The sequence below is a fragment of the Panicum virgatum genome, chromosome 5K, assembly GCF_016808335.1.
Source record: "Panicum virgatum strain AP13 chromosome 5K, P.virgatum_v5, whole genome shotgun sequence".
Taxonomy (NCBI): Eukaryota; Viridiplantae; Streptophyta; class Magnoliopsida; order Poales; family Poaceae; genus Panicum; species Panicum virgatum.
In genome coordinates, this window is record NC_053140.1 from 54,548,629 (window position 1) to 54,574,958 (window position 26,330).

Sequence of the window (26,330 nt, forward strand, 5' to 3'; positions counted from 1 at the left end):
ACTCCGCCCGGAACGCCTCAATGGAATGGGGTATCCGAACGGAGGAACCGAACCTTGTTGAACATGGTTAGGTCCATGATGAGCCAAGCTGATCTTCCATTGTCATTTTGGGGTTATGCTCTTGAAACTGTTGCGTTCACACTGAATAGGGTTCCAAGTAAGTCTGTTGAGAAGACACCATATGAGATATGGACTGGGAAGCGTCCCGGATTATCTTTTCTCAAAGTTTGGGGATGTGAGGCTTATGTCAAACGTTTGATGTCAGATAAGCTCACTCCAAAGTCAGACAAATGTTTCTTTGTGGGGTATCCTAGGGAAACCAAAGGATATTATTTTTACAATAAGGCGGAAGGCAAAGTGTTTGTCGCTCGCAATGGTGTTTTCTTAGAAAAGGAGTTTCTCTCAAAAGGATTTAGTGGGAGCAAGGTGCAACTTGAAGAAATTCAGGAAACACCCGAAACTGTTTCAGCACCCACTGAAGATCCACGGGATGTGCAAGATGTTGCACAACCCGTAGTTGAGGCACCAGCCCCACGAAGATCTATAAGGGCACGTCGCGCTACTGACAAGCTCAACCTCCTTATTACGGAGGAGCGCCATGTATTATTGATGGAAAATGATGAGCCCTTGACCTACAAAGAAGCAATGATGGGACCTGACTCCGACAAATGGCTTGAAGCCATGGAATCCGAGTTAAAATCCATGCATGATAATCAAGTTTGGAACTTGGTCGATCAGATTGACAGTGTAAGACCTGTCGACTGTAAGTGGATTTTTAAGAAAAAATTAGACATGGATGGAAATGTTCACATCTATAAGGCACGATTGGTGGCGAAAGGTTTCCGACAAATTCAAGGTGTTGACTATGAGGAAACCTTTTCGCCCGTCGCAATGCTAAAGTCTGTTCGGATTCTCCTAGCAATTGCCGCATATTATGACTATGAGATATGGCAAATGGATGTCAAAACCGCTTTTCTTAATGGACATCTAAGTGAGGATGTGTATATGACACAGCCTGAAGGTTTTGTCGATCCTAAAAATGCTGGGAAAATATGTAAGCTTCAGAGGTCCATCTATGGATTGAAGCAAGCATCTCGGAGTTGGAATATTCGTTTTGATGAAGTAGTCAAAGGGTTTGGCTTCATCAAGAATGAAGATGAGCCTTGTGTTTACAAAAAGGCTAGTGGGAGCGCACTTGTGTTTCTGGTCCTATATGTGGATGGCATATTACTGATCGGAAATGATATTCCAATGCTTGAAGCCGTTAAAACCTCATTGAAAAAGAGTTTTTCGATGAAGGATTTAGGAGAGGCGGCTTATATTCTGGGTATTAGGATCTATAGAGATAGATCAAAAAGGCTAATTGGATTGAGCCAAGACACGTACATTGACAAGATATTGAATCGGTTCAATATGCAAGATTCCAAGAAAGATTTCTTGCCAATGTCACATGGCATTACTCTAAGCAAGAGTCAGTGTGCTACGACACCTGATGAGCAAAAGAGGATGAGTACAATTCCTTATGCTTCAGCCATAGGGTCGATCATGTATGCTATGCTTTGCACGCGCCCAGATGTTTCCTTTGCTCTAAGTGTTACGAGCAGGTATCAGTCAGATTTCGGTGAACATCACTGGACAATTGTAAAGAGTATCCTTAAGTACTTGAGAAGAACTAAGGATATGTTCCTAATATTTGGAGGCGAAGATGAGCTCCTTGTAAAGGGTTACACCGATGCTAGTTTTCAAACAGACAAAGATGACTCCAAATCGCAATCCGGTTTTGTTTTCTGCCTCAATGGTGGGGCAGTGAGCTGGAAGAGTTCCAAGCAAGATACGGTGGCTGATTCGACGACAGAGGCCGAGTATATTGCAGCTTCCGAAGCTGCAAAAGAAGCTGTTTGGATCAGAAAGTTTGTTTCTGACTTGGGTGTTGTTCCTAGTGCGTCCAGTCCAGTGGACCTCTATTGTGATAATAGTGGTGCCGTTGCACTAGCAAAGGAGCCTAGAACAACTAAGAAGTCCAGACATATACTGCGAAAGTATCACCTCATCCGTAACTTTGTTGAGAGAGGTGATGTGAAGGTTTGCAAGGTGCACACGGATTCAAACGTTGCTGATCCGTTGACGAAACCTCTCCCACAACCAAAGCATGAGGCGCACATGAGATCTATGGGTATTAGATACTTACATCAGTGATTCTAGTGTGCGTGGGAGATTTTGTGTCATGAGTATGTTTATGTAATGATAAATAATTGTTATTTGTTCCATGGATGATTATTTTACATTGATTATCAAGTATGTGACTTGTTCGTGAAACTCTTTGTTGAAAATGATATGATTCTAAATTATCCCTAGTTTATGTCGTTGTGTGGGACAACAACGACGTTGAGACTAGCACATGCATTAATTGATGATCATGTTTCACGGATCATGGATATGGAGATATCAGATTAATGATGTGGACACATGTTGGTGAACATGGTGTTGGATTGACCCACTCCAAGACAATGTTGGGATTGTTATTTTGTATGTGCCATCAGTTGTTCTTGAGTGTTATACCTACTGAATCCTTAGACCTGAGATCGCCATTGTTTCTCACTGTGTATAGTGGTGCATCTTGGGGCTGCTAAACACTACTCCGTGACTGGGTAGTTACAAAAGCAGCTTACAGGTATGTCATGAAACATGGAATGGGATGTGAGCGGATCAAGATGGAATTTGCCCCTCCTAGATAACGGGAGAGATATCTCTGGGCCCCTCGAGATAGTTGGATTTGAAAGTGCATGGCCATGCCAAAGTGATTAAAGAGTTAATCATGATGACTAAAGGTTAGTTATGAATAGAATCCACTATTAGATCGAGAGAACGGTCGAGCTATCACAAAGGTGGCACGCATCTCGCTTTGAGCTTGACTGGTATCGTGTGGCAAAGGGATCGGTGTATGAGTATATCTATGGTTCGGCCGATATGATCTTTATGTGTATTTGTGAGTCACTATGCCCTGCTAGGTGCCGCTATTGACTTGTGATTCGGAAATGATTTCCGATCACGACCACCTACACATGAACCTAACGGGTCACACACTTAAGGGGTTTGGAATGTTGGAAAGCTTGCATGTATGATTGTCTCTAGTGCAAGTGGGAGATTGTTGGTGATATGCCCAAGAGCCCATCATCACAATACGGTTTAAAGGCCCAAGTGGATATTGATCCAAGAGGGATTATGGTTACTAATGGGCCTATGAGATAGAAGCCCATTAGTACGCCCTATATATATGAGGGAGGGGCTAGGGGGCGAGGACCTGAGCCGCGCCACCTCCCTAGCCGCCGCCCCTCCCTCTCTCTCGGCCGCCGCCCTTGCCGTGCGTGCGGTGCTAGCACACCGACGCCCGGCGTTTCATCCCCGTACGTGTGGACTCCGTGGAGGCGCTGCTGCGACTGCTGCGCTGATCGGCTGCTGGGATCAAGTACGAGGAGCTCGGTTCGTGGGACGTGATCGACTACTTCCTCTACATCGACGCGCGACTTCTTCCGCTGCGCTGCGCGTCTAGTGGTAACGATCTATGATCTTCTACTCGCAAGTATCTTGGGTTTATGCGGTAGTGATGCTAGCGTAGCCTACCCGTTTTCCTACAGGCGCTACTGACAAAGAGTAGGTAACCACAATTTCCATGCTGGTGCTGCCATGGTGTCATCCTCCACGAACGACAAGATCTTTGAGCTGGGAAACCATGGAATGTTACCGAGCTTGTAAAATGGAGTATCGCTGCATGTAGAAGTAGAACCCACCGAAAAGGAAATCACGGCGATTGGAATGATCCGGGAGTCCGGAGAGAGGAGCCAAAGCCGAACGCTTTTTTTTTGGGCTAGTCAAAGATCATCCCATGCTGCTCAGTGCCACGGGGAGGGACGAGGCTCCGCTGCAGTTGGCCGCCGTGCAGTTGAGTCACTGCGTGTGGGGCCTGCACGGGTGGGGCCCACGTGGCAGTGACCCAACTGCAGGGGAGGTAACTGCAGCGGATCCGGTTCCCACGGGGAGTGTGGCCGGTCTTTGTCACGGCCGCCCGGGGAACCAGAAGCCTCGGCAAGACACCTGGCGCAAGCGCATCAGCCTGGTCGCAACGAAGGCGGGCGCGAGCCACCGAGCCGGCCTCGCCGGCCGCCCCCGCCGGCCGCCCCCGCCGCCCCTATATAGGTACCACTCCCTCCTCCTTGCCCGCCACCACCGCTGCTTCCCGTCCGGTGCTGCGCTCCTCTGCATTCCCCAATCCCCCGTGTGACAGCGCCCAGTAGCAGAGAGACTGAGAGAGGCGGCGATGGCGAGGCACTTCGTGCTCAACACCGGCGCCAAGATCCCCTCGGTCGGGCTCGGCACCTGGCAGTCCGACCCCGGCGTCGTCGGCGACGCCGTCTACGCCGCCGTCAAGGTACGCGCGTGCATTCGCTCCCGTCTGTAGGGCTGGGCGTTCGGTTCTAACCGAACCGATCGGTTCGGTTCCTCGGTTCTTTTGAAAATTCGGTTCTAAGAAAATACGAATCGATCGGTTCTTTTCAGATATAGGAACCGACAAATTTTGGTTTCGGTTCTTTCGGTTCGGTTCCGGTTCTAACCGAAAGAACCGAGTGTTCACAGAATCAAAAAAAAAGATCTCGGGCAGTCAGGCGGAGGGAGCCGCCGCGGGCTCGCGGCGCCGGCGAGCCACGCACGCGCTGGCCGCGTGCCTGCTGGGGCCTGGGGTGGCCGCCGCAGCCGCGCACGCACTGGATCCGCGCGCTCCGGGAAGAGGAGATCGACGGAGGAGCCGAGGAGGTGCGCCGTTGGGTCTTGGGAGAGGAGGGGCGAGCGGCCGAGAGCGTCGTCCTCTGCCTCCTCCACCGCAAGACCTGCTGCCGCGAGCTCCTCCGGGGGCGGGCGCTGGGCGTGGGCGGCCGGGGTCGGCGAGCCGCGAGCTCTGGCCGGTGGGCGGTGGCGAGCGAAGCCCAGCTCTGAGGGCGGCGGGGTCGGCGGGGGGCCGGGGGGCGAGGGAGGCCGGGGGCGGGGGTCTACGGCTGCCGGGGGCGAGGGAGGCCGGGGGCGAGGGTTTGCGGCGGCCGTCGCTGGTGGTCGGGGGTAGGGGATGCGGCGGCCGGCGCTGGGGTTGGGGGTAGGGGATGGATGCGAACGTCAGTCGGTGGCTCTGTACGGGGGCCTGTGACCCTAGTTTGCCTTAGTTGGGCCGGTGCTGGGCTTGATGATTTAATGGGCTGGGGTGGATGTGCATTAGTTCGGTTCTTTCGGTTAACCCGGGAACCGAACCGAATTAACCGAGTAAATTCGGTTCCCGAGAAGAAGGAACTGAAATTACTCGGTTTCGGTTCTTTCGGTTTCGGTTCTTTCGGTTTCGGTTCTCAATTATTTCGGTTCGGTTCTCGGTTAAATTTGCCTAGTCCGACCCGTCCGCCCCCTTTTCTCCCCACGTCCACGTATCCCTTTATCCCTCTGCATTACCTTGTTTCGGTGTTTCCTGATTTAGTAAATTTTTGGGAGATCCCCTTTTCCCCATAAGATCGAGATAATTGTTTGCATAACACTAAAAAAGTTCAGAGACACTTATATATCATCATACAAACCTTTTTCGTGTGCCATTCCGTTCTCTTGCTGTTAAAATTTAACGGATTCTCTTCCATGACAAATGGGACCTACCTATGGAATTTTACACCTTCAGGTCTCCTCCGCTCCTCCACGACTCATTGTCCTGACTCAGTGACTCCCCCAAGGCCCGAACCCTACATGGACGCCGCCGCCGGCGCCGCCCTGCCGGTCCTCTCTCCGGTCCCCTCCCTCCCGCGAGCCCCTCTTCCTCCGTCATGGCCGCCAGGGCCGCCGCGTCCAGGGGGCTGTTGCGATTTCCCTGCTTCATGCCGGGCTGCCGAGCTCCTAATTTGTGGCACGTGGCTGTCCCGCGGCTACGGCCGAGCTCCGCCCACGGCAGCAGTGAGCTCTGCCCCACGCAGCCTGCGCGTGGTGGCAGGTGGCGTCTGACCTCCAACCCACGCGCGGCAGCCGAGCTTTGCCGAGTGCCGACACGGCGCGTCCGCGCCGCGAGCTCAAGTCGGATGGCGTCGCCGTCGTGGGTCATTCTGGGCACGACCCCACGCTTGTCCACCGCCCCCACCGCCGAGCTCCAGCCCGTCCCCAATGTAGCATACCGAATCATTCAAAGAGCTTGGTCAGATGCTAAGCATCTTCCTGATCCAAAATTACAGAACTGGAAACTTGCCATTCCAGCAAACACGTAGCAGGAAACACCCGCTAACCTGCTAATTTAAACCGAGGCCAGCCCGAAACGGGTGATCACCAACTAGAACGCGCCGTGTTCTAGCAAACACGCGCGCATGCATCAGGACGGCGCGCCCGTCAAACACGATGCATGCGCTACGTTGGCAGCGAATCGATCGGCCGGCTCAAAAACATGGCACGCGGCGCAGCAATCGCACACGACGCCGGCGGCTCGTCGATCAGATGGTGGCTCGTCGATCAGAAGGTGGGCACGACGCCATAGCCGGCGGCGAAGTCGAGCACGTAGGGGTGGTAGGCGGCGGGCCGCGGCTGCTTTGGCGGCGGCCGCCGCGCTGGGAGCCGGCCGCCTCGGCGTCGGCTTCGGGTCGTTGTCATCGGCGCGCTTGGCGAAAAAGCGGCGCTTGACGCGCGGCCGCGACTCAACGGACACGTAGCGGATCGTCTTCTCGAACCGCCGGTTCTTTTCTCATGCCCTCTTTTATTTTTTTTCTCAAGCGCTATATTTTTTCCATGCTCATAGTCATGCGGCTCAAGATTAGGGAGACCTCACGGTCATGCATGCGCCTTGTTCGCGCCTCCTGTTCAGCATGGTCGGTTCCCCCGTTCAGCCCACAAGGCACACAAGCAGAAGGGTACAACGGTCTTTGTGCACCACCATTAGCTACAGTTGCTGTCCATTCCATCCAAAATGGCAGACACGTCAAAAGAAGTTTGCACGATGTTACACAGGTGTCTCCGAATTGTTTAGTGATATACATGCAACCATAAATTTTTATAATGATATACACGTAAAAGACTCATTGTTTTTTGTTCGTGCAGGCAGGGTACCGACACATTGATTGTGCCAGAGTTTACGGCAATGAGAAGGAGGTAACTGCTAAGCTTTGAATCACTCCTGCATTGGCTGTAACCAGATTTCTGTATTTGTGATCCTTCTGTTGCGTACAACTTGCCATTTGTTCTCGTGTAAATACAACTTGAAACGTATACATGGATTCATACAATACGAATTATGCAATTTGCGAGCCACATCCTTTTATCCGAGCAACATATTGTTATATTGGGATTCTTTTTTCTGTAAATCTATTACAACATTTATTTGGGCAGAGAATCTCTCTCTGTGATATGGACTTATAGTGAACCTATTGAGGAAATAAGGGCTGGAACTTTTAGTGAACTTATTAGCATGACATTCACACCTCACAAGGAGCATTTACCCCTCCTAAGTCCTATTCCTTATGTGCAAAGCTGTCTTAGTTTTGAATAGCAATTGGATTACGGAAACCCTGACATCCATTCTTGGATTATCCAGATTGGTTTGGCACTGAAGAAGCTATTTGCAGAGGGTGTAGTGAAGCGCGAAGATCTGTTTATCACCTCTAAGCTATGGTATGCTTAAATCTCTGGTGATATTCCTGTAGTTATGTCTCTGCAGTTCAATTTGAGTATACAGATGCCTACTTGAAGTTTTTGAGCATCAAACGTCTAACTGATTTCTGGATGGCTTTGTTTCCAGGAATGATCACCATGCTCCTGAAGATGTGCCCGAGGCACTAAATGAAAGCCTGAATGATTTGCAGCTTGATTACTTGGATCTTTACCTTGTACGCATCTTCCTATTACAATTCTGATTTTCTCTATTTTGGTCTCTATATCTTTAATATCTTGCTTTATGTGTACTGATATTCCAACTTTTATATATTCATTTTATTTATTTGTTTTTAACAAAGACAAGTCTCCTCAGTAAGCAAGGAGCATTTGTCTGAACTACATTATACCTTAAAAGTTGATCAGAGTTACTGGCAGAATTCTGTTATCAATGCTAGTCTGTTGTGTGTTATTTCTATAGTTTATAATGTGGAAGGTGGAAATATGTATTTCTATGTCGTTTGTTGAATATGTGAGCTCATATTCCCTGAATGTGTCCATTCAGTTAGCCATATTACATCCATGGATGTTTCTCCATCTTATTTGGTATAGCCTGCCATCGAATTCTTGATATCTGGTGTGAAATTGTTTCGAGTTCACTACAGCTGTTTGATTTTGGCATCCGGAATACATTGCAGACAAAAAGATTGTATATGTTCAATGATTTTTCTTTTATGTTGTTCAACATTTCTTTCCTGGTATCTTCAGCTTCGAGCTAGATGATTACGCCCTGTTCGGCTGGCTGATCAGCCGCGGCTGGGCTGGTTTTTCACTGTAGCACTGTAGCTACAGTGAAATGTGAGTGCCAACGGTCACCAGCCCAGCCTCTTCCGATCATCCGAACAGCTGGTTACATGTTGGAACTGTTTATTGTGGTCTTCGCGAATAGATTAAAATATCTGATCGTCTCTTTATTTTGTAGATCCATTGGCCATTTAGCGTGAAGAAGGGAACAAACACCAGCCCTGAAAACTTCGTTACACCTGACATCCCTGCTACCTGGGGGGCAATGGAAAAGTTATATGATGCTGGCAAAGCCCGTGCAATTGGTGTGAGTAACTTCTCATCAAAGAAGTTGGGGGACTTGCTTGCTGTAGCTCGTGTACCTCCAGCTGTTGATCAGGTGGAGTGTCATCCTGGCTGGCAGCAAACTAAGCTCCATACCTTCTGTCAGTCAACTGGTGTTCATCTTTCTGTAAGTCTAATTACCTCATATCTTTCTATTTTTTTAATCTGAAATTCTGAATTTCTTTATCTCTAAAAGGGCTGCATTGCTTTTGTTAAATAAAAAATTGTTCTTGCTAATTTTATTCTGTATATGTTTTGCAGGCTTACTCGCCACTAGGTTCACCTGGTACTAGTTGGATGAACGGTAATGTCCTTAAAGAACCAGTAATTATCTCAATAGCTGAGAAACTTGGGAAAACACCTGCACAAGTGGCATTGCGCTGGAACATTCAGATGGGTCATAGTGTACTACCAAAGAGCACAAATGAAGGATAAAGCAAAACCTTGATGTTTATGATTGGTCTATTCCAGATGACTTGCTTGCAAAGTTCTCTGAGATTAAGCAGGTTTGTTAATACTTTTTATAATACGTAAATGTGAACAAAATTGCACCGAAATCTTATGTCCATTAGGCATTTATATAGGATGATGAGATGATATGTTGGAATATCACCATTTGAATTTATAGGATTCGACTTTGTCCTGACTAGATATAAAGTAGTCCATCTTCCGTCTGTTCCTAGTTGGAGAATGATAATTTGCCCGAATCAAGCCTCTACATAGATCCTTCTTTTTTTGTTGGAGCATGATAGAAATAAATCCTCTTTGACCCATTGACTTACCAATTCTTTTATTGCAGAGTAGTCAGTATTACTAAAATGTTTTATGCAGTCTATGGTTTTGCTGAGACGGTCTTTCTTTTTTTGCGGTCTCTGAAAAAGAAGTTCAAACGATTTTTGTTCATTTTTCTAGATATTTTCAAACCAATGTAGCAAGTTATTATTTAACTTTCTGGGAGACTTTTTCATAGCGCAGAATGAATGCATCTGACTACTTTATTTTGTGGCCTTCAGGTTAGGCTGGTCAGAGGCGACTTCACTGTTCACCCACAGAGCTTTTACAAGACCCGTGAGGAGCTCTGGGATGGGGAAATTTAGGAATGAAATTGGAATTCATCCCGAGCAGAGAGCAACATACATAGGATCAGGGCACTTCTTATATGCTCCTGCCTCCATATTTGCGCCTAGGGGATGCTGGTTTAGGGGGCGATTCAATCACTAGTGTCACCCTGGATGTTGGTTTTGCAGTTAAAGCATCTGGCAGCATTTTTTTTCTTGTGCTACTGCTACCAGCGTGTATCTTAACCGGACAATTGGCATCGTGTATCCTTTATTTACCTGTCCCTGTGAATTAGCACAGTGCTGTGCGTCAACATGCATGGTCATTGAGCCTTCATTGTTTTTTTTTTTTTTTGAGAGGTTGAGTACTTGAGCCTCCATTGTTTTTTTTTAAGAAGTTGAGCATGCTGGCGTGATGGGCATTTAGCCGCGGGGGCTGATGATGGGCTTGGTTTTGGGAAGGGATCAAGCCCCATCGAACCCACGCACTAGGCCCCACAACATCGGTAAGCGGATCAGCCCAGACGTTGGTAGCCGCACAAGCACAAAGATGCCAGTCGAATGAACGGCAGCTTGCTCCAGTCATCGGCCGAGTTCTCTGCTGAGGCCTTCTCCAACAACCGACGGTATTGCTGGCTAAAATAACTTTTTAACTAATGAACAGTGAAACGATTCTCTCGCTAGCGTTCCGCTCGCCGCTGGTCGCGAACGTTGCCCGATGCCTTTTCCTCTCACACGCACATTTCCCGAGCACCTGATAGTCCTGTGCCGAGCTCCTCTCTCCTCCACGTTTGCTGGCGAAATCTCTAGCCTCGTTGGAGAAGGCCTGAGTTTGAACAGGTTGGTACTTGGTAGTGTAGGGGAGCTGAGGGCGGTTGGAACTCGAAACTCGAAAGCCCAGAGCATCGGTTCGCTTCTGCTCAAGTGGCTGGCGTGGCCGCTCCTGACTTCCTGAGCCTGACGCACCCGGGATTCCAAGGCCGCCGAAACGTTGCCGTCGGCGATAAAGGTGTGCCGGACCTTTCGATCCCTTTCTTAAATAAAAAAAAAACTTTCGATCCCGTCACTGCTTACGTTCACGGTGCCGATGAATCGCCGCCTACGGCCTACCCCAAGTTCGTGAAGTCCGACTGTCTGAGCACCGATGGCGCAGACGATGCACATGCTCTTCATAAGAGATGGACGTGGTTTGGCGACAGTCTCAATCAAATATCAAATGGGTGCGCACTCGTGGTCCTTGTGGCCGCGCCGCTCCTGGGCGGTGTGGCGCAGGCGCTGCTGTCTCGTTGGGCTTGGGTATCTTACATGGTCAAAGGCTACGAGGACAGACAGGTTTCTCCACTTTCCCCTTTCGCTTCCGTGTTCCGTCTCTACAGCTCTACTCTCTACTACGATGTAGGCGGGCTCGAGATGCCAACCGATGATCCGAACCCCGGGGTACGGCGCTATCAACAAAGAGTAGGTAACCACAATGTTCACTGTGTTCGGCTGGCTGGTGCTGGTAGTTGGTGCTAATTTTTTTGAGAGAAAAGTACTGCTAGCTGGCTGGTGCTGACTGGCTGATGCTGGTTTTGTATGAGAGAGAAATACTGTTAGTTGGATGCAGCGAAGATGAAGTGAACAGAGTCATGCTGGCGCTGCCATCGTGTCGTCCTCCACGGACAACAAGATCTTTGAGCTGGGAAACCATGGAATGTCACCGAGCTTGTAAAATGGAGCATCGCTGCATGTACAAGTAGAACCTACCGAAAAGGAAATCACCGCCATTGGAATGCTCCGGAGAGAGGGGTGAAAGCCGAACGCTTTTTTTGGCTAGTCAAAGATCCGATCCCATGTTGCTCAGTGCCAGTGGTTAGGGTTGAAAACGACGGGGAATATGCGGGAAAACCCCTCTCCTATTTTTGTTACTAGTATATTATTTTACCGGGAACGGGAGCGGGACCGGAATAACCGGGACCGGGATATACGGAATTATGGAAACGGACAAATATGAGCGGGAATATCACGGAAATGGGACGGAAACTGCAAACTTACACTGGAATGACAGGTTACAACTTAGAAGACATGAGTCTATAATGACGTTCAAATCATGTACCAGCATTCGTTTGAAACAAAAAAAAAAGTACCATCAGACTTGCTGCTGCAAGGCCACACGCCATGCAGCCAACATCATGGCAGGTTCAAGGTGAGTGGCTGCAGGGCAGTGGACACGGTGCCGAGAGTGTACAGTGCACTGTGTCCAGTCTTCCAGCGCACAAGCAGTCAAGCATCAGCTAGTAGTGCAGGCAGCAGACGAGCCGCAAGCATGTAATGGGGAGGTTACAAAATTTGAGGAGATGAGGATCATGTAATGGGCCTGTTCGAGCTAGGCTTGCCAAGTTATCTGGGTCATCCCGTATAAATAAAAAATGGGATGAATACGGGTTCGTTCGTCCCGGTCGAAAACGGGATTCTGTTAATATGGGCGGGATACACCCTCTCCCATATTCCGTCCCGTTCTCAGTCACTTCTATCCCGTATTCCGTCCCGTTTCCGAAATTTTCCGTCCCGTTTCTGTTTAGCCGCAAATATAGAACAAATATAGAAATACGGACGGATGAAAATGAGATTTTTTCCGTCCGTTTTCAACTTAGCAGTGGTAGTGTGATAGTGTGGCCCGTGGCCGGTCTTTGTCATGGCCGCCCGGGGAACCCGAAGCCTCGGCAAGACACTTGGCGCAAGCGCACCAGCCCTAGTCGCAAGTCGCAACGAAGGCCCCGAACGCGCGAGCCACCGAGCCGGCCTCGCCGGCAGCACCCGCCGCCCCTATATAGGCACCATTCCCTCCTCCCCCGCCACCACCGCTGCTTCCTACCGTCCGGTGCTACGCCCCTCTGCGTTCCCCAATCCCCGTGTGACCAAGCGCCCAGTAGCAGAGAGACTGAGAGAGGCGGCGATGGCGAGGCACTTCGTGCTCAACACCGGCGCCAAGATCCCCTCGGTCGGGCTCGGCACCTGGCAGTCCGACCCCGTCGTCGTCGGCGACGCCGTCTACGCCGCCGTCAAGGTACGCGCGCGCATTCGCTTCCGTCCTTCTCCCCAAGTGCTTCATTATCCAGACTAAAATTTCCCCCTTTATCCCTCTGCATAACCTTGTTTCCTGATTTAGTTAATTTTTGGGAGATCCCCTTTTCCCCCCTAGAGGATCGAGAATATGTGATTGTTTTTTGTTCGTGCAGGCGGGGTACCGACACATCGATTGTGCCAGAGTTTACGGCAATGAGAAGGAGGTAACTGCTACTCACTAGGTTCCCCTAAAGCTTTGAATCACTCCTGCGTTGGCTGTCAATAGATTTCCGTATGTGTGATCCTGCTGTTGCGTACAACTTGCCATTTATTCTTGTGTAAATACAACTTGAAACATATACAGGGATACATACTGTCGTGGGATTTTTAGGGTACCCACAGCCGGGTGGCGGAGCGCACCCGCCTATTCCCAGTGAGGGAGAACTCGGGGAAGTACTAGGCGGTTAGGCTAATCTAGCACTGAGGCAAGCACACATGAACACACGATCTAGAGTGGTTCGGGCCGCCGGAGGGTAATACCCTACGTCCACTGGGAGAAGTATTGTTTTTGGTTGTATATGAACCTATCCTCTGCCCGGCCTTGGCCTTTTTCCAGCCTGAGCCTTCTTCTAGCGGGCGCCCCCCCTTTTATAGATCAAGGGGTGCGGATACATTGGTCGTTGAGGCCCCGACAAGTGGGCCCAACGTGACTGTGTAGTATACTGCGCAGAGTACTTAAATGGCTACAGTAGTTGTGAATCTTTTCTCCGATATGCTTCCATGCCCTGCTAGCGCTCTGACTCAGGGAGGTCTTCTCTTATCCCGTCAGCAAGGTGCCCGTTGGGGAAACGTAGCTTGCGGCGTAGCCTGTTGAGGCTATTATGTAGGTGTCATAATGGGTGAAGCCGAGCCGTCGTGTCCATCTGTCATGGCAGACTGACAGGCGCGGCGTGGGCGGCGCCAGCGGCTCCACTACACGTCTTGGTAATACGCGATCAATAATGTCCCCTGGTCAAAGACTCGCCTCGGCTTCTGCTATATCAATGCGGACGTTCACCTACCGCAATGAATGCAGTGGTAGGTGAACCTTTAGTATGGAGACCAAGTGGCCTTACATACGTGTATGTGCCTGCAGACACGTGGCAGCTCCAGACCTCCCGGGGCGGGGTGTCGATTCCTTCCCTTAGTGAGGGGTCCGGTTACTACACAGGGGGTCCGGGACCCCATGTGGGGTCCGGGACCACGCGGGGGTCTGGACCTCCACGGGAGGTCCGGAGCCCCCGTCTGTTCGGGCTGAGCGCCTGCTTCTCCCGAAACACGTGGTGCTCCTAGACCTTTCCCAGCCGGAGGACGGGTCCGGGACCGTTGTTGGTTGAACAGGGCTCCGGACCGCAGGGGTCCGGCTGTTTGGACGTAGTCAATGATAACCACAAGGCTCTTGCCTAGACACAGCAAGAGGGGGTACCCCAGTCCTGGGGTACCGACACATACAATGCGAATTATGCAATTTGCAAGCCATATCCTTTTATCCGAGCAACATATTGTTATACTGGGATCCTTTTTCTGTACAACCTTTATTTGGGCAGAAAATATCTCTCTGTGATATGGACTTATAGTGAACTTATTGAGGAAATAAGGGCCAATTTCGGAACTTAGTGAACATATTAGCGACATTCACACCTCACAAGGAGCATTTACCCCCTCCTAAGTCCTATTCATTATGTGCAAAGCTGTCTTGGTTTTGAATAGCAATTGGATTACGGAAACCCTGACATCCATTTTTGGACTATCCAGATTGGTTTGGCACTGAAGAAGCTATTTGCAGAGGGTGTAGTGAAGCGCGAAGATCTATTTATCACCTCTAAGCTATGGTATGCTTAAATGTCTGATGATATTCCTGTAGTTATGTCTCTGCTGTTCAATTTGAGTATACAGATACCTACTTGAAGTTTTGATCATCAAACATCTAACTGATTTCTGGATGGCTTTGTTTCCAGGAATGATCACCATGCTCCTGAAGATGTGCCCGAGGCACTAAATGAAAGCCTGAATGATTTGCAGCTTGATTACTTGGATCTTTACCTTGTACGCATCTTCCTATTACAATTCTGATTTTCTCTATTTTGGTCTCTATATCATTAATATCTTGCTTCGTGTGTACTGATGTCCCTACTTTTATATATTCATTTTATTTATTTCTTTTTAACAAAGACAAGTCTCCTCAGTAAGCAAGGAGCATTTGTCTGAACTACATTATACCTTAAAAGTTGATCAGAATTACAGGCAGAATTCTATTATCAATGCTAGTCTGCTGTGTGTTGTTTCTATAGTTTATAATGTGGAAGGTGGAAATAAGGTTTTCTCTGTCGTTTGTTGAATATGTGAGCTCCTATTCCCTGAATGTGTCCATTCAGTTACCCATATTACATGAATGTTTCTCCATCTTATTTGGCATAGCCTGCCATTGAATTCTTGATATCTGGTGTGAAATTGTTTCAAGTTCACTACTGCTGTTTTATTTTGGCATCCGGAATACATTGCAGAAAAAAAGATTGCATATGTTCTATGATTTTTCTTTTATGTTGTTCAACATTTCTTTCCTGGTATCTTCAGCTTAAAGCTAGATGATTACATGTTGGAACTGTTTATCATGGTCTTCACGAATAAATTAAAATATCTGATCATCTTTTTATTTTGTAGATTCATTGGCCATTTAGCGTGAAGAAGGGAACAAACACCAGCCCTGAAAACTTCGTTACACCTGACATCCCTGCTACCTGGGGGGCAATGGAAAAGTTATATGATGCTGGCAAAGCCCGTGCAATTGGTGTGAGTAACTTCTCATCAAAGAAATTGGGGGACTTGCTTGCTGTAGCTCGTGTATCTCCAGCTGTTGATCAGGTGGAGTGTCATCCTGGCTGGCAGCAAACTAGGCTCCATAGCTTCTGTCAGTCAACTGGTGTTCATCTTACTGTAAGTCTAATTACCTCCTATATTTCTATTTTTTAATCTGAAATTCTGAATACCTTGTAAATTTCTTTATCTCTAAAAGGGCTGCATTGCTTTTGTTAAATAAAAAAATTGTTCTTGCTAATTTTATTCTGTATATATTTTGCAGGCTTACTCGCCACTAGGTTCACCTGGTACTAGTTGGATGGACGGTAATGTCCTTAAAGAACCAGTAATCATCTCAATAGCTGAGAAACTTGGGAAAACACCTGCACAAGTGACTTTGCGCTGGAACATTCAGATGGGTCACAGTGTACTACCAAAGAGCACAAAAGAAGAAAGGATAAAGCAAAACCTTGATGTTTATGATTGGTCTATTCCAGATGATTTGCTTGCAAAGTTCTCTGAGATTAAGCAGGTATATATGCATTCGATACCCTTACAATACTTTGATGAGAAAATTGCATTGGTATTTATTGATAATAATTAGACATTTTTATAGGATAAGATGATATTCAAAATTGCTCTGTTATGTTTCTCTAAAATCGTATGATTTTTTTCCTCGAAAGTGCAGAGTGCAGGAGAGCTGCGCATCATTACATTAAGTAAAATCATATGATTTGACTTCATCCTGATAAATAAACCCATGTATAATTCTCCTTTAGAGAGTGCTCACCTGCACCTGGAGAATGCTAAATGATATTTAATAGTGAGTAGCATTTGTAGTTCTTTTTAGCTTTCTTGGAGTTGGAAAACCGATGGTTCTGTGACAGGTTTCTGGTAAGGGTGCCTGCTCCCCTTGATCATTCTTGTGCAGAGGAACACATGCAGCTGCAATATTTACTATAAATATATTATTATAAATTTTAATGTGATTCTGTCTTAGTGAGATGCTGCCCCATTCCCTGTACGCACCTATACATACCAGCTGAAAGTTTGTGTTCAACTTTGGCTATTATGTGCTGACATTAGTCTGGATGGAGTGCTGTTTTATTCACTGTCACTGGCAGCATTAGCTATACCTAGGGTGGAACCAAATCCACCACCATTGTCTAATGATCATGATTGATTACTACATAGGGAAATGCTATGTTTCCTTGGCTATATTGTTCAATATACACAGCTTCATGTTCCAATGGGTCCACAGAAGACACTAAAAACTCATCTTGGCCCCAGTCATCAATCTTTTTGTGGAACAATATATTGACAGTGGTGTTGATCATATACATATAGCACAATGTGCATTTTCCATGTTTCACGCAACTCATGTAGCAATTTCTTGACCGTTTTTCAAGCAATGCAGTCCATTACTATCTTGCATCTATTTTCCCTTGAGGACCTTTTCACACGGCAAGTATGAGCGTCTGACAATTTTATTTTGTCATCTTCAGACTAGACTGCTCAGAGGCAACTTCATTGTTAATCCTCAGAGTGTTTACAAGACCCACGAGGAGCTCTGGGACGGTGAACTGTAGGAAGGATCCCATTGTTGATCCTGAGCAGGGAGCTGCATACGTTAGGGCCTGTCAGTCAGTTCATTTTTATCTCTGAATTTGCTCGTCACGAATGAAGGTTCAGTTGCACGAAAGCTCCAATTAATGTCCTGTACCGCGAGCTACGGTTTAGCCTAGGATCTTTGGTTTCTGGTGCCTTTGAGCTGTGGCCTATGCAGTTAATCTGCTGGCATTATTTATCCAATTATCCTGTGCTGCGTGCTAGTTTGTATCAATCACTGGAAATTGCATCATTTATCCTGAAGACTTGAGCTATTTTCTTATGCCCTATTCATTTTTTCTCTCTCTGAATTTTATGAACGTGCAATGCAAACAAACGTGTGAAAACATGGTGGTCAGAGGCTGCTCAGAGGCCAGTCCTTGGTCAATCCACGGAGTCCTTTGTCAATCGTTCCTGGGCAGGGAACATCAGCGAGCAACAATCACTAGCGCTAGCTAGCCATCGCTTTGGAAATTTTTATTTTGTTCGGCTGGCTGTAGATAGTAGTTGGTGCTGATTTGTTATTAGAGAAAAGTACTGCTAGTTGGCTCGTAGCTGGTGGCTGATGTTGATTTGGTGTACAAAAAATATCGTTGGCTGATTGCAGCGAACAGAGGGTTTATTTTCCTGCAAACTCAATAAACTTCGGCATCGTTTTTTCGGTTTCTTGATTCGATTTTTTTTTTGGCGCCTGCGGCCTTGTGCTCCACCCGTTCTGCACACCCTCGTCCTTGTGATACGCTTAATGGCATCTCCCGAATCTGGCATATAGTAGTATTCTGGCCGTGTTGGGATGTTTTGTAAAAAAAAATTGCGATGAAATCTTGCTAATTTGAAATACTAAATGAAGTCTATTTATAAAAAAATTTTCACAGATGGGTTGTAAATCGCGAGACGAATCTAATGATACTAATTAATCCATGATTAATTAATAATTAGCGGATGGTTATTGTAGCATCAATGTTGCAAATCATGGATTAAGTAGGCTCATTAGATTCGTCTCGCGATTTACAGCCCATCCATACAAAAAGTTTTGTAAATAGATTTCATTTGGTACTCCATGCATGTGTCGAAATATTCGATGTAACGTTTTTTTAGTTTATGTGGTTTATGAGATGGCATGCGCGACGAATGTTGCAAATCATTTAGCGGATGTGACGTCTAGCCTCCATATAGGCTAGACGCGACTGACATGCGGGCCCCGCTATTTCGGCATCTTCAGCTCGTTCTCCTTGGCCCGCGCGCCCCACTGACCGGGGCACGTCAGTCCGTGGCAGTTTCCGTCTCTAGTCTTTCACCCCTCCCCGTCGGTCTCGGGTTCTCGGCGGCGGAGAGGAAAGCGAGGTAGGAGATGGCCACCTATTTCATGCTCAACACCGGCGCCCGCATCCCCTCGGTGGGGCTCGGCACCTACAAGGCCGGCCCCGGCGTCGTCGGCGACTTGATCGCCGCCGCCGTCAAGGTCCTCTCTACCCCCCCCCCCCCCCCCCCCCCCCAAGCCGTTTCTGCTCCGAGCTTTACTACATCCGCGTGCTGTTCCGAGTTTGTTTTGCTCACAAGTTTGCTCTGTGTGCGTGCTGCTTGAACCCTGGCCTTGATTCTGCTTGCTTGCTCGTCATGGCAGGCCGGGTACCGGCACATCGACTGTGCGCGCCTGTACAACAACGAGAAGGAGGTAGTACTTATTTATCCCGTAAATCGCGTACCAAAGAACCACCTCAAGTTTACGATTTTCCTGTGGCATCTCTGTTGGTTCAAATCAGTACCTTCTTGTGTCCCCCGCCCTAGATTGGTGTTGCTCTGAAGAAAGTCTTCGATGACGGCGTCGTCAAGCGAGAAGACCTGTTCATCACCTCCAAGATATGGTAGTATACTTCCTTGGAGTTGACCCTGAAGCCTCAGGGTATTGATTCCCTAGCCAATTTATCATTATGTCCATCAATCTCGTAACAACCGGAGAATCAAGCTTTGCAGGTGCAGCGACCTCGCACCCGAAGACGTTCCGCTGGCAATCGACAGCACTCTGAATGTTTTGCAGCTGGATTACCTTGATCTCTATCTGGTAAAATCACTATTTACACAGCAACATTGGGCGGAAAAAAAAAGGTTGCCATTTTGTTTTGGTACTAACAGGTGACAGCTATCAACTATGGGATTTCTGTAGATTCATTGGCCCTTTCAGATAAAGAAAGGCAGTGAAGTTAGTCCTGAGAACTTTGTCCAGTTTGATATGCCCAAGACTTGGCAAGCAGTGGAGAAGCTGTACGATTCAGGCAAAGCTCGCGCGGTCGGCGTGAGCAACTTTACGTCGAAGAAGCTGGCCGATTTGCTTGCTATAGCCCGTGTTCCTCCCGCCGTTAATCAGGTGGAGTGCCACCCCGGCTGGCAACAGGCGAAACTCAGAGCGTTCTGCCACTCCACTGGAGTTCATTTCTCTGTAAGTCAACATAGTTTTAAGCTTGCTTGGCATGTAAGATTATGGGCTTAGTTCTCATGTTCTAATTCAATCTGTAGGCGTATGCGCCTCTGGGAAGGATGAAAGTTGTTGCGAATAATCCGGTGGTGACATCAATAGCCGAGCTCTTGGGGAAGACTCCGGCGCAGGTTGCCCTACGGTGGGGAATTCAACAGGGTCAGAGCGTGCTTCCTAAAAGTGCCAATGAGTCAAGGTTGAAGGAGAACATTGGCCTGTTTGGTTGGTCTATTCCTGACGAACTGTGTGCCAAGTTTTCTGAAGTTGAACAGGTAAAACCATTTTTCAGTTATTTATCTGAGGCGCAGAAAATGCAATATTTAACTTCAATTTTCACTTGTTCAATCTGGATATGTGCAAGTCTGCATATAAGTGCTGTATCTTGTAACATAGTACTTCAGTTGAACTGCCGTTACTACACTGGACAATTGCACATATGACTGCTTTGCTTGCTGATTTTGTGTGCGATTTGACAGAACTGACACTGAAATATGTCTTCTTCATGGTGAGCAGGTTAAGCAGATCAGAAACGATTCATTTGTGCACCCTCAGAGTATGTACAAAACAATTGAGGAGCTGTGGGACGGTGAGATCTAAATGAAAATCATCACCGTTATGAAATCAAATCCGTGACAAGAGTTAACATTCATGCCATGAAATTGGCACACTTTTTACCTTTGGAGGGAAAAATAATGAAATAGGAGGCATCATGCTGTCGTTGTGAAGTTCGTTCAGAAAGAAACGAGCATGGCGCGGATTCTGTTGCATTTTTTACAGGATTAAGTCATATTAGCATTGTTTTTTTTAGCAAGTCATGTCAGCATTGTTGCATGGTCTGCCTGAAGATCCAGTGGTGAGGCTAGGAACAAAGCATAGAACAAACAAATTTACAACAACTCTCTTTTCTTTTCTGTTCTAGTGCACGTTGTTTATCGATGCCTCAATAGCTTTGGTCGTAGTTTTTTAAACAATTGAAAAACCCCGGCCTGTGGGTTTCCACTCGGCCTTGGGCATGTAAGCTTTTTCATTCTTCTGCTTAATACAATGAAGCTCTCCTTCATATTCCCGGCCTGACCAAGCTTTCACTACATTATTTCAGCACATTTGACTGATCACAGAGCTTTGAGCATAGTTTAGTCCTTTATTCCATAAACAGTTAGAAACTATGAGAAAACATCAAGCAGCAGATGACCACCTCTTAAGCTACGCAAGAGCAGCTGCAGACGTGCAGCGGCGCTGACAGAAGTTGGTGAGCATGTCCGCGCACCGGTAGACGGGTGGTTCATGCCTGATGCTGCCGCTGTCCGCGGTGTACTTGACGCAGTTCCTGCACGCCGGGTGGCACCCGCGCTCCGAAACGTCCAGGCAAGTGCACATCGGCGGGTGCATCAGGAGGCACAGGCCGCACTTGTCGCAGCACGGCCACGCCCTCGCGTTCGTGCCCTCGGCCAGCGCCGCTCTTCCTTCCTCCAAGTTCCCTGCGGCAACCAGTTGAGCGAGCCAAACCGTGCCTCCTACTGTCCTAGGCTCCTAGCTAGCAACAAGATGTTCTGAAAATTTGGAGGAGAAAAAAAAATCTCTCACCTTTGCCTGGTGGCGGAGTTGCGAGGAGGACGAGAATACCCAGTGTGACGAATAGCACCTGAGGTCTCATGTTTGTCTGATGGTCTCCCTTCGCCAGAACAGCCAGTGTAGCAAGTCTTTTGCTTGGATCTCCCTGCTCCTGCCGGGTCTCCTTTATAGGAGGAGGTGCCTGGCAGAGTGACACAGCTGTGTTGGCCGTTTGCTTTGTGCACTGAGAAGAGAGCAAAATGACATATCATAAAGAAAATAAATAAAGAAAACAATGCTTAGATGAGGACGTATTACACGTCAACAGTCGACTCGAGAAAGTGCAAATGTGCAATGATGCAGTACGTCGTTCCCTATCTATAGACCTTGGTTTTTCAAGAACCATCTCCGCCGTTGAGGATTTTTTTTTAAAAAAAAAGGGAAATCGTTCTCCATCGAGGAATACAGTTCCTCTAATTTTGGTACACTTCTTCCTTGGCCGGCAGCTCATGTTGCCGTTGGATACCCAGCATCCATATCCAAACCCATACCCATTATATTTGGGTAGGGTATGAATTTATCCATCTATACTTGGGTATAGGTAGGGTAGACGCGGATAATACCCGTTTAAACTATTACCCATTATACGTAGCTGCGAGCTGGCGATATGCCTGGTTCCCTGAGTGCAGGACCGGCGGGAGTTGCAGGCGTGCAGCACGCTCGCATCCTCGCCGCGCGCAGCTGCTCAGCGCGCGCGCACGTGCAGGCGCCGCCCTCCAGCTGATGCTCTGGTTCTAGGTTGAGCACCCTGACAACCATGGCGTCGAGCTCGAGCCTTGACTGACGGCACAACTACACAAGTTCTCCATCTAACGATCCAATCAGGAGCGCGTGTGCGCCTTGCCGTTGCTCTTCCAGCGAAGGCTGCGACACATGAACACAGGCGCAGGGGAGCACTAGCTAGCTAGTTGCATGATGGTGTGAGTAGTGAGTTGAGAGCTTACCCATGAATTATCTATACCCATTGGGTAATTACCCACTCATTTAAATATAAATAAATTGGGGATGGATAATATACGGGCATGGGCATGAGTGACCCGTTCCTTCCCCAACGGCATGGTGACCGGCAGCGGAGGTGAGGTGGCGCCGGATTGGACCCCGGTCGGCCGTGCCGCCGGCAGGGGCAAGAAAGCCGTGTGGAAGGCGGCGGGGCGCGGGCGGGGCGGCACGGCGCGGCGCGGCGAGAGCTGCCAGCTGAGGCGGAGGACGACCGGGCAGAGGAAGAAGAAGCTTCTGCGATGGATATGCCGCAAATCGCACCTCCCCACGCTAATTTGAGCCACTTTAACAAAGGAGATCTCCATAAGCTGGACGAGCACCGGCCCGTCAGAGTTCCACCTGGGATGCAAATCCCGCTGTGAAAAAAACGAGTAATTAGTGTATTGCAAACCTCCCCACCCCTGGACCACCTATATAACGTCGGCAGCCTCTGTCCCATCACCTGCCTTGCCGCGTTCCAGAGGGCGCCGCGTGTCGACCATGCCGCCATGCCTAGAGGTGGTAAAGTGTCCTAAATTTTAATTTTAAAAATCTAAGAGCCGAATTCTAAAAAAATTGGACTCTAATCTTATATAATTTTAAATTAAAAAATTTAAATATATTATTAGACTGTGAAAAGACCACTAAAACCATAAATCATTACCATTACCACCCCTAGCCATGCCCGACCATGCGAGGGCAAACGGTGCCGCCTCCAGGGTCTGCACACAGCCGCTCGAGCAAAGCAGGTACCTGCCCCCGAACTAGGCGCTATTTAGGGTGCTATATGTAAATTCTTAGTGGTTCATTAAAAATTTAGGTCGCGATTAATAATCACAATTCAATTTAGTAAGTTATTTGCAATTTAATGGAGGTTATATGCAAATATTCGGATCGCAATTATTTAATAATTATGATCAAGAAATGTATCAGATGCAAACCAACATTTCTGTGTAAACTATGAAAACTTCAATTTGAGTCTATTGGATCAACATCCGCACGGCACCGTACCCTCTCCGGCGCCGTTTTCTCCTCTAGTCCTCTTCTCCGGAGCATCCTCTCGACCAAGCGCTCCGGAGCCTTCTTCCTCTCCCCAGTACGCGGCCTTCTCCGGGTGCTCTGCGTGGTGGCGGGTTCTCCGAAGCGGCACAACGGGAGCGTGGTGGTGAGGGAGACCGTAGAGCTCACGGTGGAGGAGGACCAGATCTTCCGCCGGCTTCTCGATGTCGTCGGACACTTCGGCCTCGACATCTCCGGCTGCCGGCGGGGCTCCGCCGCCGGCGACTGACAAGAAGATGACAAGAGACGGCGAGATGCAAAATGACAAGTAAAAGGGTACGAGTACGACACGCCGACGCTCAGACACACGACACGAGCGAGCAAGAGACATCGGACGCTGTCCTGCATCACCGTTGCTTATCCATTCGAGGCTTTTTCCACCAGAGCTCCTCTTGTGGCGGAACTCACATGCAACCTCCTTCCCGCCCATCACAGAACAATCTTCTATTATCTTATTATTTGGCCAACAAACAGAGCCTCTACATTCGCTCTTAAAGCCTAAAAATTCTCACATTAATCAAAAAAATAAAAATTACTCACCACTGTCATTATAATAAAAATTAGCTTAAAATACTCCTATGTCTAATTAAAAATCACCCACCAATGTAATTATGAAAAATTAAATATAAAATATCATTTAGCTACGTATCAGTTACAAATATATATTATTAATAAAAACTAAAGTTAACAACAATCAATCAAAATAAAATGAAAATAAGAATAATTATTTGCATAATATTATTAATGCTCAATAAATCAAATTGTTATTATAGGTATATCATAGTTGAATTGTTTCAATCAATAATAAGACATAATTTACGATAATGAACAGTATGATGTATGGTAAAAAAATAGTATAATATTTAAGTAACGATACAACGACATGTAAATTTTTTGAATTTTTAATACTAGCCGCGCAAATGCGCAGGCTATACGCCTAATATATTGGAAACGACGAGCAAGCATTACATGGCCGCATCGCCAGCTTTATTTCTTCGTTCTCTGCATACGGTGCAGAGGGAAGGGAACTAAACAAAAGGCGCAATAAAGCTGCTGGTGTAATAAGCACTACATCTCCGTCATCTTTGCATCGATCTGGAGATGCTAGCAAAACGCCAAGCAGGGGTTGACACTACATGTTTACATTGTTGTCTCAGCACGTAGCTAGCCGAGACAACACCACACAGAGAGCTTTGAGCATACATCTATGCTCGCTCCTTATTCCAGAAACAGCAAGCACGATGCAGTATAGTAGTACGTACTAGCTGAGAGAGACGACGAGCAGGCATCGATCCCTACTACTTATTTCACGTCGATCTGCATCTCGATCATGCAGCGGCAGCGGGGGTGGTGCAGTTGCGCTGGCAGATGCCGAACCTGTAGTCCATGCACTGGAAGCCCGTGAACTCGCCGTCGTCGCCGGGGACGGGCAGGCAGACCACGCAGAACGAGTGGCACCCGAACCGCGACTTGTCCTTGCACTGGCACACCCGGCTCATCGGCAAGCAGTCGCCGCACTCGTCGCAGCACCACGAGCTCACGCTCGCGCCGACGACCCTGCTGCCGACCGCCGCCGCTCCTCCTCCTTCCTCCTCCCCGTGCCCTGCGCGCACAGACCAGACTGATGATGCATGCGTCGATCCGATCGATAACACAACGAAGGAGAAGCGCGCGCGCGCATATATATATATATATATATATATATATATATATATATATATATATATATATATATATATATATATATATATATATATATATATATATATATATATATATATATATATATATATAACAAGGGTCTCCGCCCTGCTGATCGATCACCTTTGCCGCCGAGTGGCAGAGCGGCGAGCACGGCGAGGGCAGCCAGTGTGACGAACAGCACCTGCGGCCTCATCGTGCTTGTTTGTGTGTTCGGCGAGATCGATCTGCTGATTATTAGCTCGGATGATCACCGACCTTAGCTTGTTGCTTGTTGCTTTCTTCACGTACCCGGCTCATGGAGTCAGAATGGATCGGAGGGCTTCTTATAGACCCGGCCGGGGGGCGTCTTGTACTTGTAGCTGTGTGAGTGTGCCCCCCCCCCCCCCCCCCCCCCCGCCTGCCCAAAGCAAATGTGACCATTATTAACGCCTTTTTGCATCTTGGGCTCCACACTGCTCCAGCTTCGCTGTCTACTAGATGAAACCTCTCTCTTTTCATCACAGAAGGTACCTTCACGGCCATGAAACACTGTTGAGGTCTCAATGCAGTGTCGCGACTAGGCCCACTGTATAGTCTTATCACGTGCGGTACGCTCATAATGCACCAAAGTTACAAATGCAGGGGGGCCGGTTATTGTCATACGGCACGAGCTATATTGTCGATTATTGATGAAGTTTGTGTATCCAAATATATAATTAACTTGCCGGTTAGAACTACATACTTACCGTTGGAGGTGTCATATATAGCAACTAGTAGTAGCTTTTGTTTTGTACGTAGTATATATTCAATTCATTGCATGCCTGCAAAAATGAAGAAGCATCCCTGATTAGTTGGAAAAAAAAGCTCATACAGTATCCGTAATATTGAATCTTTGTACATATGCATGGAGCATTAAATGTAATTGAAAAAAAAACGAATTGCACAATATAACTGATTCATACGAGATGAATCTTTTAAATCTAATTAGTCTATAATTAGATATTAATTATCTAATAATAACAAAATGTACTATAATACCAAAACCTAAACTTTTTCGCGAACTAAACGCATCCTGTTTAACCTGACTAGATACCAACGGCACCAATCGCCATTGCCAAGCGCCGTCAGAGCTGAGACCGCGAGGACGACGACGACGGCTCAGCGCCTGGGCCTGCCTCGTGCTCGTTCGTGTCCCAGTCGGCAGT

The 26,330-nt window shown here is 47.7% G+C and overlaps 3 protein-coding genes and 1 pseudogene across 4 annotated transcripts; 3 read left to right on the plus strand and 1 right to left on the minus strand.

The window, feature by feature from the left end:
* Window positions 1-4,258: 4,258 nt before the first annotated feature.
* LOC120708650 lies at window positions 4,259-10,107 on the plus strand (annotated as a pseudogene).
* Window positions 10,108-12,539: 2,432 nt separating this feature from the next.
* Window positions 12,540-17,611, plus strand: LOC120708649 (aldo-keto reductase family 4 member C10-like). Its single transcript, XM_039994024.1, has 7 exons — window positions 12,540-12,879; window positions 13,052-13,102; window positions 14,673-14,749; window positions 14,876-14,963; window positions 15,579-15,851; window positions 15,997-16,245; window positions 17,219-17,611. Exons 1-7 carry the CDS (start codon window positions 12,769-12,771, stop codon window positions 17,300-17,302), a joined length of 933 nt encoding a protein of 310 aa, XP_039849958.1. The 5' UTR covers window positions 12,540-12,768; the 3' UTR covers window positions 17,303-17,611.
* A 944-nt stretch (window positions 17,612-18,555) lies between these two features.
* LOC120708653 (NADPH-dependent aldo-keto reductase, chloroplastic-like) lies at window positions 18,556-20,860 on the plus strand. Of its 2 annotated transcripts, XM_039994026.1 has the most exons (7): window positions 18,556-18,783; window positions 18,946-18,996; window positions 19,110-19,186; window positions 19,296-19,383; window positions 19,486-19,758; window positions 19,836-20,066; window positions 20,308-20,860. In XM_039994026.1, exons 1-7 carry the CDS (start codon window positions 18,673-18,675, stop codon window positions 20,389-20,391), a joined length of 915 nt encoding a protein of 304 aa, XP_039849960.1. In that variant the 5' UTR covers window positions 18,556-18,672; the 3' UTR covers window positions 20,392-20,860. The 2 variants fall into 2 exon arrangements, 1 of the variants encoding a protein (XP_039849960.1); XR_005689410.1 differs by having other exon boundaries at window positions 18,580-18,783; window positions 19,085-19,383.
* A 3,525-nt stretch (window positions 20,861-24,385) lies between these two features.
* On the minus strand, window positions 24,386-25,458 carry LOC120708655. Its single transcript, XM_039994030.1, has 2 exons — window positions 25,267-25,458; window positions 24,386-25,045 (listed from the first exon to the last, which is right to left on the minus strand). The coding sequence occupies exons 1-2, from the start codon at window positions 25,337-25,339 to the stop codon at window positions 24,771-24,773; spliced, it is 348 nt and encodes a 115-aa protein (XP_039849964.1). The 5' UTR covers window positions 25,340-25,458; the 3' UTR covers window positions 24,386-24,770.
* Between the last annotated feature and the right edge of the window lie 872 nt (window positions 25,459-26,330).

Excerpts from the sequence above, each read along its gene's own strand:
- LOC120708653 (XM_039994026.1), top strand. The coding sequence starts at position 18,673 with ATGGCCACCTATTTCATGCTCAACACCGGCGCCCGCATCCCCTCGGTG. Across the intron at positions 18,784-18,945 it reads TGATCGCCGCCGCCGTCAAG|GCCGGGTACCGGCACATCGA; the intron begins GTCCTCTCTACC and ends TCGTCATGGCAG. Across the intron at positions 19,384-19,485 it reads ATTACCTTGATCTCTATCTG|ATTCATTGGCCCTTTCAGAT; the intron begins GTAAAATCACTA and ends GGATTTCTGTAG.
- LOC120708649 (XM_039994024.1), top strand. The coding sequence starts at position 12,769 with ATGGCGAGGCACTTCGTGCTCAACACCGGCGCCAAGATCCCCTCGGTC. Across the intron at positions 13,103-14,672 it reads TTTACGGCAATGAGAAGGAG|ATTGGTTTGGCACTGAAGAA; the intron begins GTAACTGCTACT and ends TGGACTATCCAG. Across the intron at positions 16,246-17,218 it reads AGTTCTCTGAGATTAAGCAG|ACTAGACTGCTCAGAGGCAA; the intron begins GTATATATGCAT and ends TGTCATCTTCAG.
- LOC120708655 (XM_039994030.1), bottom strand. The coding sequence starts at position 25,339 with ATGAGGCCGCAGGTGCTGTTCGTCACACTGGCTGCCCTCGCCGTGCTC. Across the intron at positions 25,046-25,266 it reads TCTGCCACTCGGCGGCAAAG|GGCACGGGGAGGAGGAAGGA; the intron begins GTGATCGATCAG and ends CTGTGCGCGCAG.